This window comes from Parasteatoda tepidariorum, chromosome 5, assembly GCF_982258835.1.
Source record: "Parasteatoda tepidariorum strain Cologne lab strain chromosome 5, Ptep-v5.0, whole genome shotgun sequence".
Classification (NCBI taxonomy): domain Eukaryota; kingdom Metazoa; phylum Arthropoda; class Arachnida; order Araneae; family Theridiidae; genus Parasteatoda; species Parasteatoda tepidariorum.
In genome coordinates this window covers 92,478,744-92,491,022 of record NC_141759.1, presented here as the reverse complement: position 1 = coordinate 92,491,022, position 12,279 = coordinate 92,478,744, and the positions used below count along the sequence as shown (strand labels likewise).

The window sequence follows — 12,279 nt, the reverse complement described above, 5'->3', positions numbered from 1 at the left end:
AATGTATTAATTTTTTTATTCCGCACTTGGAAATTGAAAATTAGATTGTATTTCAAATTTAATCATGCCATTTTAAAATACTTTTATTTCATGGCTTTTTTCTTATGATAGAAACATTTTATATTTTTCCGTTCTGTTTTAGTAAATTGAAATCATGTTATGGTTATGCACATTAATTGTGTGCCAACAATTTATGGTTCGCAGAAAACTTTAATCGTTTTTTTTTCTTCAAAAATGTAAATTTTTTTTATTTTTTTTAAAAAAAATTTAACTCTAATTAAAATTATTTATTAACTGAAATATTTCTGTAAGCTATATATTTTTACTTAGTAAGATTAATTGATAATTTGTGTAATTTATCTCTTTTCTGTGTATAAATTGACTGTGCCATTGTAGGATAATTTCTATTTGTGCCATTGTAGGATAATTTCTATTTGTGCCATTGTAGGATAATTTCTATTTGTGCCATTGTAGGATAATTTCTATTTGTGCCATTGTAGGATAATTTCTATTTGTGCCATTGTAGGATAATTTCTATTTGTGCCATTGTAGGATGATTTCTATTTTATTACTTTTTTTCACATATTTTTTTTTCTTGTTAAACACAAAGATATAAATACAATCAACCTTTTTTTTGCCTTCAAAAATGTACAATTTTCTCTTCTTTTTTTTCAAATATTGTAACTATAATTAAAATTATTAATAACTTTAATATTTCTGTGAGCTTTATATTTTTCCTTTCTAAGATAAATTAATAATTTGAATTATTTGTCCCTTTTCAATGTATAATTTGACTGTGTCATTGTAGGGTAATCAGAATTCTCTCTAGGAATAAAAAAGGGCAGGGCACTTCCTCTCTGAAAAGGGCACTTTGAGTTTTGAAAGGGAAGTCACTTAACATCATAAATATATACCAAAATGTGTAATATTATGTAATAACTGAATTTTATGCTCCACAATTAAATTATCTTCTCATGTTATTTTATGAGTATATTTCAAATCGTAATTCTCTCTCATTATAAAAATAAGAGAAAAATTTGTAGTTCGGAAAAAGTAAACTAGCAAAAAGTGATTAATTGATAAACAACTTAAAAACTTTTTTCTATAATTTAAACTGAGAAGTATAAGAACAATGAACATTTAAAGGTATTTATTTAAAAAATAGTTTTAAAATTTAAAATCACTTAAAAAATTTTTAATCTTCCTTTCTCCCCTACTAGATGTAAGTGTATTTATTAGATGTGATGTCATTATATCAATGATATTTAATTTAATCTTTATATTTCAGAGGATACTTGTTTTGAGGGTAATGGTGAAAATTATAGAGGTACAATGTCAACCACAGTTTCTGGTTATAAGTGCCAACCCTGGAGTGATCAAATATTCTATAAAACTGCAGATTATCCTGAGCTAGTTGGTGGTCATAGTTACTGTCGAAATCCTGGTGGCAAGGAAACTCAACCCTGGTGCTTCACTAATGATCCTAGTGTGAGGAAAGAACTATGCAATGTTCCTCAATGTGGTATGTATGAGTAACTGTTTAATTTCACCTTAAATTGTTTCTGATTGAGCATTTTAAGAGCTTAGTGCTAAAACATGTTAAATCACATTTTGAAGACCCGAATTTCCAAATTTAAGAATGCTATGATAACATACAACTTCCTGATAGCTTTGTATATTTTGAAGAGAAAAATTTTTTCCCCATTTCCTAAAGTGTTGCTTAATATGTTTCACTAAGCTTTTAGTACCAATTCAATTTTGATATTTTTTTTTTTTTTTTTTCAAATACCATACTGCATTTATAAATGTTACTTAAAAACATTTTATGTAACACTTCAGTATACTTAAAATGTTTTACCACTAAGTTCTTCATATGAAATATACCTTACCGCATCTTTCAACTTAACTCTTCATTTTTTTAGTACCTATCTCAAAAATTTTTTTTAAGACAGGAATACCATACCATATTTACTGAAGTGTTTCTTAGCATGTTTAACACCATACCATATTCATTAAATTGTTATGTAACATCTCTCCCCAGTAAGCTCTTTTATTTTTAAGTACAAATTTCATAATTTGTTTTTATATGCCATACTATATTCACTGAAATGTTACCTAACATGCCTTTCTGCTAAACTCTTCCTTTATAGTACCAATTTTGTAATTTTTTTTTTTTTTTAAATACTATATTCACTAAATTGTTGATTAACGTGTCTTCCCATTCTGCTCTTCATTTTTTGGTTGAAATTTTGTACTTTTAGTACATTTTGTTTTTCAAATAATACAATACTCATTGAAGTGTTACAGAACATGTTTTTATACTTATCTTTTCATTTTTAGTAGTACTTTTGTAATATTTTTTTATTGGAAAAAAATTTTTTTGTTAAACTTTTTCCTTGTTATTTCTTATGATGTGTGTTTGTGAAAATAAGATTAATATTTTATGGTACAAGATACAGCTTAATGCTAAAAAAGAAATATATTGTTTTTTTAATGTTTAATTCTTATATTAAACATTTGTTCAAGTGCGACTAAAAATTTCCTTACCTGAAATTTTTTTTTAATTACATCCTATGATATGGTTTTAACACACCATATTACCTTTATTATACATGGTAGAAATTGCTAATACTTTCAATATAAATAGTATTTTATAAAATATGAAATAGTCAATAAATAAAAAACAAACTTGACTGTGAGCAAGTTTTGCTGTTTTTTTCTAAGCACAGCCCTAAACCACGTACTAATTGTATTGAAACATTGTAAACATTCATTATTATTATATGTAAATTGTAAAACAAAGAAAAAGAGTGTACAATGCCAGCAAGTCTATGTGTTTTTCGTTAATCTGTAAATCAGTTTTAAATTAATTTTTGTTATTAAAAATTCTCCTATCCTGTGATTTTTAAATGATTTCAATACTTTTGGAAAACAAGTTGAAAACTGATTTTGTTCTGATTTAATTCACATATCTAAACATAACAGTTCAAAATTTAAATCTTTCTCATATAAAAATGGGAAAAAAAAATTTTTTTTTGTAATCAGAAAAATTGCTCACTGTTAAGCTTTTATTACTTTTAAATCCATTTTTTTATGCTATTGTTAAAAAATTGTCTGAAAAAAAGTACTTTTTTTTAATTTTAAACTTTTAACCTCTGACTGCCCTGCATGCAATTTTACCTTCTATTCTTGGCATATCAAGCCTGTTTGCAGTGTCCAAAGGAAAAATATTTTCAGTAATTTGCTTTTTTTTTTTTGTAAAATATTGAATTAAGAAAAGGTTAATTGAATGAAAAATGAAAGTAAGAAATAATATTTGCTAGAGCGAACAATAGCAATTTCTTACTTTTTAAAAACCATCAGTGAGTTATGTCAAAAGATCTTGCTTCCTAAGTTTCTGTTAGGACTGATAAATTGAGAGTATTTAGGTATCTTGTATTAACTATCTAATTATTTTCTCCATTAATTTACTGTAACTTATAAAATTCTTCATAGTTTTTATTTTATTTAGAAACATTAAAAATAATATTATGCATATATATTCAAATTAACTATTTTTCTTTTAATTTGTTAAATGTGCAATATTTTATGTTCTTTAAACTTCTAAGTGTCACTATGCACTAATGCTCCATTGAATGACATGGGGAAAACCAGTTTTTTGATGCAGAATAGCCTGCAGCTTAAAGTATAGAAAAAGCTGGAATCAACCCTCGGAGAGAGAATTTAAATTTTGAATTTAAAATATGATTTTGTATTTACTATCATTTATGTAACTTTAATTTTACATTCATTATCTTTTTTGCATCATTTTTTGACGAATACTTAATAAATTTTCAATTTGTGATGACTAAGTTTTAAATTATATGCTATATCTGAATAGTATGAATACATTTTTAACTATGTCATGTATGGGTTTTTTTGTTTCTAACTAAAATAAAAAAAAGAGCAATTATTTGTATATAATTATAAATATTCTTTCATATTTCACTGCTAACTTTTACTCTTTTGTGGAAGATATTTCATTGTCGATGACCAAGTTAATGCTTCAATTTTTCCCCTTTTTTTTCATTAAATTGTTTAAGCTTGTAGATGTTAAGCATGAAGTTTTAAAATTTCTATTTCATTGCTATTGTAAAGAAAATGTCGGCAAAAAGTGTTAAAGTTGCAAGTGTGTTTTTTTTTCCCTCTCAGTTTTTAATCAGTTACTTTGGCGAGCTTTCTGCTAAGCTTTTTTTCTTTTCTTTAAGCTGTTTTTACTTTTTTGGTGTGTGTGACTTTCTTATTAGGCAGATGTATTTGCAAATATATATATATATATATATATATATATATATATATATATATATATATATATATATATATATATATATATATATATATATATATATACTTAAATCTTTAATAGTTTTAAAATAAATATGCAAATATTTCTTTAGTAAAATGCAACTTATAAGTTTTATTTGATTAATGTGATAATGTTAAAAATTCTTCAACTTTGAATTTCAAAAGATAATTTATTTTAGAAAGACCACAAAATTTGTAGTCTGACTGGCATTTCTAAAAATTTTATTGAATGCATGAAGTGCTCAATTTATGGAGATTAGTTACACAAATGATATACAATTAATAATATTGTTACCATCTTATTTAAAACTATTTTATATCAGTAACAAGAATTACAATTCTTAATATGGAGTGGTAATTATAGCTATATTACAATTCCTTAACAAAAAAAATTTTTTAATACTTTATTCTCAAAATTTTGAACAAGGTAAGATTAGAACCTGAACTTACTTTATTCAGGGGAGAAAAAAAAACAGAACAATAGTATAAAGCTCTATTTTGAACCTTTATTTTTACACTCAAAATCTCAAAAGCAACTAAAGGGAAAAAAATCTCACATGCACAGCAACTAGCATTTTGCGATCTATCCAGTATTGTCTTATAAACGATATAAAAATCGAAATTGACTAAAAACAATTTTTTAAAATCACAAATAGTAAAAGTTCCAGTTTCCAAGCATTGGCTTCTAAATACCAAAAATTCTTTCAAAACAGAAATTTTATGTTATCCTTCCTCCTAAATATGAAATCGCTTTCTCGAACTTCGAACAACCTATTTATTGCAACAATAAGAAAATTCACAAAATTTCATATCTCAATTTCAATATTAGGATCACAATTAGGATTATTTTCACTTTACCCTTTGCTTACGACAGGTAAATTAATTGGGCCATAATGGCTTCATCACGTTAAGCAAGAGGTTAAAGAATATTGAAATGTTTTCGTTGATTTCAGTATTATCACGAAGTATTACTCTTGTCCTTAAAAAAATAATTATTTCATGCGTGTTAATTATTAAAAAAGTATTTTTTTAAATACTTCCATTTTTTTTAAAAATTGAATCTGGAAGTGTAGGCCTTTTGAATTTTTGTTCTATTTTTTTAATGCAATTTTCAGCACATCAGTAATACTGCAGGAGCTTACAGAAATACAAACGAATAGAGAATATGTGATTCGCCATTTATGCCCACTATCAAAATAATATTTTCACAAAAATGGACATCAAAAAATTAATAAAACCGATATTGAGGCATGTATTATGATGTAAATTAAGTGTGAATACATTTATGTTAAAGATCATACTTTAATTTTCAAAGGCTCTAGAGAATGAGTTTTTAACGTATGCTTATATCGCCTAGAATTGTACAAATGAAATACTGAAGATATAAAGAAATTTTGTCAGGTGAGTTACAATTTTTGTTTTATTTATTATTTGCTTTTTATTTTCACAAATTTCAGTTATACTTTTTTGTATCATATTTTGCTTCATGAATGTTGCTTACATTGTCTGGCATTTATTTTGGCTAATTTGTATGTGCAAAATTAAGAATAGCTTCTTTTTTTTCCACTGGAGAAATAACTGCTGGCAGTTATTGTTTTGAAAGAAAATGTTTATGAAAATAATCTTGCAATTGTGTCTTAATCAAATTAAATTATTAAATTTTAAACATTTAAAAAAAATATATTTTAAACTATTATTTAATGTTTTAACATATCTTTTTTTTTTTCTAATAAAAAATCTATTGTGATGAATAATCTTTTTAATAGATAGTGACATTGTGTTAACCCTTTAACGGGCCATTTATTTCTAGTAAAGGTAAATTAAAGTTTTTTTGGAATTGAAATTGTTTTAAGAACAGTAATTGATCTATATTAAAAAAAAACTCATTTAGTTTATAAAAATGCCATATTTTTGGTGGTAAATATATTTAACATGACCTATTAGGAACTTACTGACTTATATTTTTCTTTATTTATAAAGTAAATTCCTTAAATGCCACAAGCTTCAAAAGGAATTATGTATTCATAACTTTTATACGTTTTTTAAAAGTGACAAATGGTTACCAATTTTATTCAAACTCACTTCAAGAAAACTGAAGTTATTGAAAAATGGAAACCTAAATTAAAAGTGGTAAAACGTGGTGGTAAGTATACTTACCATGGCCTTGAAAAGGGTAAAAAAAAATTTTAAGTAAAGTTTAATTTTAGTTTGCTTACATATTATGACTTTAAAAAACTTACATATTATGACTTACTAATTATTTTGCAATCGTAATAGCTTTTGTGCGTTTCATATTATTGCAAAACCATGTTTCAACAAAAGAGAAGAAATAATTTGTTCTGCAAAACCAATTCTTTGAAGTCTCTTTCCTTTTCTTTTTTTTTTTAATTGAATTGCAAATAATTTTTTATTTAAAATTGAATTTCATTATATTTATTTAAAATAGATTATACTTGAATACAAACTTTTAAAGCTTGTTGTGTAGCAATATTTTGTGAATTTTAAAAAGTCAAATTTTGCATTTTTCTTTTTATTTAAAAAGGAAATGCTAATATGGTTATCCTATTATTTAACATTTACGGTTAAATAGCACTAAGTGGTAAAAATGTGATGAAAATCAAAGTATCAAGCTCTGTACTAAACATTAAACAAGTTCAATTGTTTACATAATAAACTATAAATTAAATTATGCTAGGTTTTGCATAATAAACTGTAAATGATATGCATTTGTGCTAGTTGTATGTGAAATACTGTTTGTTTGATTTGTTGATTTAAAAAATTTATTGTTATGCAGGTCAATATCATACAATTGAAGTACGGAATATAACATTTTCCACAGACCAATTTGATACAGAGCTAATAAAATATGAATTTGATTTGAAAAATTCCTCAATAATGGAAAATAATTCTACTAACACTTCTACTTCTCTTGTCACAGAAGATGTAGGTAAGCTCATTTTTATTTATTTTGTGAATAGTTAACAAAAATTATGGGATTGACTTGTTATAAACTTGTAAATCAGGAATTATTTCTATATCTGAAATTGAATATAGCATGTAAAGGAACTTTTTTTGACCTACTTGTCCTTTTTGCCTCTACTAGTACAGAGATGTCGGCCAGCTATTACAGTTAATCCCTAATTATTGCAGCGTTATAGTCATCAACATACCAAAAAATTATTATTTTTTAAATACAGTAGGGAATCGATTATCCGGAACGGTCGGGACTATCACTATTCCGGATAACCGATTTTTCCGGTTTTCTGCATCGCTACAAAAAGCAGTTTTTTTTTTTTATTGTTAAACCCGACTAAAAAAAAAAAAATTTTTTTTTGGAATACTCTTAAAAAGAAGAAAAAACGATGAAGTAATACACTAATGATTATATCTAAAATGATGGTAAGGTAAACAAAAAAGAAAGAAAAATCCTAAAATCTTATGAGGAAAAAAAAAGTTTTTTTTTAAAAAATGGCGGGAAAATTTATTGAATTTCGTTACGGTATTTTTGGTTTTCCGAATAACAGGTTCTGTACTGTACTTTCTAGTTAAAAAGATATTTTATTACATATTAAAATATCAGATTTCACTGGGATTGAGATGTTGCTCAGAAGTAATTTCACTTTCAATTTGAAAAAATGAAAGGCTATTTTGTTTCAGTAAATAAATATTTTATTGTCCGTTCTGGTCCATTACTGTTTGCCATCTTTCTAGTAGTAGCTGTCTCTATTGGCAAAATACTGATCAAGGTGATTTTTTATCTCCTTATTTATAGTACAGATTTTACCGTCTAAATTTTTTTTAAGAGACAAGAATGTTGTTTTAGATATTCCATTTCTTGTCTCTAGTGATGATACGCTTCAAAAATGGATATTATCCTGGTGTTTGAGAATAAAATCGCTGTCGTGAACATGACACAAATTTCTTTCTGTAAATTTAATGTCTTAGTAATCTCACCGGTTGTTATTCGCCGGTTTGCATCAATTAATACTTTTATTGTGTCTTCATTAGTTTAAATAAGTGTGGTGCATCTTAATCGAAATTTTAAAAACAAATCAGTTTTGATTATGGCATACTGCCAACACACCTTCGCCATACAGATAGAATAATTTTTTTTTCTTTCTTTTTTTGCTTGAGTAGCATTTTAATCTTTTTCGTGTTAAAAAAGTAAAATATGCTGAAAATTATGTTTTTCTTTGTCCATATTCGAAATTTCGCCAACTGAAAACTACTGCAAAGAATCAAACTTTTTCACAAGTAAACGTTACTATATCAGCTGTTAAAATATAGTTGATTATGCGGCTAAAGTACAAAATTGGTTTTGAAAAATAGAATTAAATCCTCTGCTGGGAAAAAGTGAAATCACTTTCCGAACTGCCCAATATTAATATAATGTTTTTTTTTTTGCAGTTGCTTATGCTTACTATTTTTTTAAAAATTTTTTGCAGAAAAGGAAAATGAAACAATTGAGAATGATGTTAACCAAATGAAAATAGAAGAATATCAGTTGAAAATAAAAGTACTGCAACATCAGCTTCAGTTTCTTAAAGAAAAGCACATTGAAGACTTAAAAGAAATGAAAGAACTCCATGGCTTGAAAATTGCACTCGTCTCGAAGCAGCTTAAATTTGTTGAAGATAAGCAAAATGCTGAAATAAATGAATTAAAAAAACTACAGTCCATAAAAATAAAAAATGCATTAAAAAAGCATTTTTAATGTATTACTGGCATTTCAAATAAAATCTTGTGATCACTATTTAGTTTTATTGATATTGTACTAAAAGATATTGAATAACAATCAACAGTAAATAAGTAATTGCATTTATGTGTAAAAAAAAAATAGAAAATTCAACTATGCAGGTAGCTGTTAGCAGAAATTTTTTTCGTTTATTCCCTTGCATTCTTAAATGTTATAAAACTATTTTTTCTTGAATTCATTAAAAACGTCATAACCTGTTTCTAATAATACATATTTGTTTTTGGAATTCTTGATTTTTTTTTTTTTGCATTATTGTAGTAAACTATTATGTACTGAACTAAAAATTATAATTCCAGATTTTACATAAGTAGCATGAGAAATTTGTTTGCAAAATATATGAGTATAAATACGTTATTGTCTTGTATAAAGATTTCTTGCAATATTTTGTTTTTACATTCACTGCTATTCTCATACTTAATGCTTTCTCTTTTTCCAGTGGATTATCTATGGCTCTATATTCTGCTTCCTACTATTGCTATGGTGGCACTTCTTGGTCTCTTACTTGGTTTATGGTGTGTTCGGAGACGCACTAAACCTTCACCAAAGCCCCCTATGAAGAATGCCAAGTCACCTGCTCGCCCAGTAAGCCATCCAGGTCCGCACCAACAAATGGAAATGAAAGCACTCATACCACGAGCTAACTTACGAGTACCTGAAGTACCTTTGAACTCTATTCGGTTCCTACAAGAACTTGGTGAAGGAGCTTTTGGCAAGGTGTACTGTGGTGAATTATTGAGCTTGCATGGTAATGGCACTATTACTGCTGTAGCCATTAAGACATTAAAAGAGAATGCTACACTAAAGACTCAGCAAGATTTCCAAAGGGAAGCTGAATTGATGTCTGATTTGCACCACCCGAATATAGTGTGTCTTTTGGGAGTTTGCATGCGAGAAGAACCTATGTGTATGTTGTTTGAGTACATGTCTCAAGGAGATTTGCACGAATATCTGATTTTGCACTCCCCTAGATCTGATGTGTCTGCTAGCAGTGAAGACGGTACACCTAGAATATTAGAACTTCCCGACTTCTTGCACATTGCAAAGCAGATTGCAGCTGGTATGGACTATCTATCCGGAAACCATTACGTGCACAGAGATTTGGCTGCTAGGAATTGTTTGGTCAGTGATAATTTGACTGTAAAAATCTCCGATTTTGGCTTGTCCCGTGATATATATTCTTCTGATTATTACAGAGTTCAATCAAAATCTCTTTTGCCCGTAAGATGGATGCCCATCGAATCGATATTGTACGGGAAATTTTCTACCGAGAGCGATGTTTGGTCATTTGGAGTTGTTTTGTGGGAAATATTCAGCTATGGCTTGCAGCCCTATTATGGCTACAATAACCAGGAAGTTATCGATATGATTCGGTCACGCCAGCTATTACCTTGTCCTGAAGATTGCCCGGCTCATATATATGCATTGATGGTTGAGTGCTGGCACGAAATTCCTCCTCGAAGACCTACCTTCAAGGAGCTTCATACACGCCTTTCCTCTTGGTTAGATATTCTGGAACTATCCAGAAATTCGAGAGATCACTCGAGGACTATTAGCACAGCTCATTCAACCAGCACAGCACAAAATGGAAGTCAGCACAGCAGCACAGGGCCTAGCAATAATACAGGCTCTACCAACATGACAAATATTAGCACTGCTACTGTTCCATCAACAGGTATTCATGTTCCTGTTTTTCCCCAAGCAATATTCTCTAATGCTGGAAATAATATACTTCAACAGAAACTTGCCAATAACCACCACTTAGTTCACGGTCCTCACATCTTATCAAATCCACTCCCCAATGATCAGCTGAGTGTGATGTCACTTCCAAGGCCGACAACACCCAATATCAGGCAGCTACCACCTCAGATTATTCCTCCATATCACATGTCCGACGGGAAAATATCAAAAGTGTAACTTCTCGAGGCTTTTAGAGAAAGTGATCAAATTTAAACTATGCGTTTTTCCGGTGAAAGGAAAAACTAAAACAAGGTTGTAAAATAACTTTAGGTTAATCTTGGCTGTTTCTCTGGCCAGATGGAACATTTGTTCGAGAGTTAAATAGCTTCAAACCAAAGTTGAGTGAAGTTGCTGGCAACACAATGCTATAAGCTCGAAAGTTGCTAAAAGAATTCAAATAGATAATGATTTTTTTACTTCTGACCAACTGAGAGCTTTATTTTGCAAAGTTTTTACTCAGAGCTTGTACTCTATGTTACTTAGTCCAATACACGGTTGAAAGCGGCTAAATGGGTTTGTTTTTAAGTGGTACGTTTGTTTACTGGAATTACTACCATTTTAAAGTCAAGTGAATGAAGATCCAATTTATTTAGGTGTTTTTACATGTAAAAATTGTGCTTTAATGAAATTTTAAATGTGCTTCAAAATATCTAGACATGGAAATGGATTTTGCCTTGTTTTAATAGAAGAGAGTATAAATCTGAAAAATAGAGATTGCATTTGAAGTAAAAATAATAATAGCCAGCTGTGGAAAGTATAGTTTAGATCTATCCGTGTGAAGATTCATCAATCTTCAATGAAGTTAGCAGCCAATGGTTGAAAAGAATAGATGTAAACTTGTAAATAGGTTATTCTCTTGCGAAAAAAGTATGCATTTAGTCCAAAACAAATTTTTAAAATTCATTAAAACAATTTCATACTGTTGCTAATTACAGCTGTGCCAACTTAGATTTTATTTTTTGTTACTGAGGATTTTGAAATTTAGGAATTATAAATTATATTTAAGTCAAAAAGACTTGTACTTAAATTTTCATTTTTTTGTAGGGTAAAATAAATTAATAAATCGTAACGTCAAACCTCGTTAAAATAGTTTTTATTTACAAATCAAAGAATAATTTTAATTGTAAACATAAGCTTTTGCCAAGTATTAGTTTAGACATTATGTTTCAAAGTTAACACTTTAATTAAGAATAATTTTAATAGCTGAATCAAAACATCTATAATGGAGAAGAAGAAAAATCGTTAAATTTGATATTTTGAAACATATTGCTGTTCAGTTTTATGTAAATTCTTAATCTAATGTCAAATTTAATTGTGAGCACGTTTAACTATGACTGTGGGTGGTTAAATTCTCAATTTGTGTAGCTGGTCTACTCAATAATTAACGTAATATCGTTGACTTAGTTATATTTTACATAAATTCTTAATGCTCATTTCAGAAT

At 27.8% G+C, this 12,279-nt stretch overlaps 1 protein-coding gene across 1 annotated transcript in view; it reads left to right on the top strand.

Moving 5' to 3' along the window:
• The window catches only part of LOC107450463 (tyrosine-protein kinase transmembrane receptor Ror), a 272,177-nt gene extending 260,101 nt beyond the window's left edge, over positions 1 to 12,076 (top strand). Inside the window, exons 7-8 of the mRNA XM_087164527.1 lie at positions 1,289 to 1,522; positions 9,537 to 12,076. Of these exons, the coding sequence (XP_087020653.1) occupies positions 1,289 to 1,522; positions 9,537 to 11,014 (1,712 nt within the window). The 3' untranslated portion in view covers positions 11,015 to 12,076. The remainder of the gene's footprint in view (positions 1 to 1,288; positions 1,523 to 9,536) is intronic.
• Positions 12,077 to 12,279: the final 203 nt, after the last annotated feature.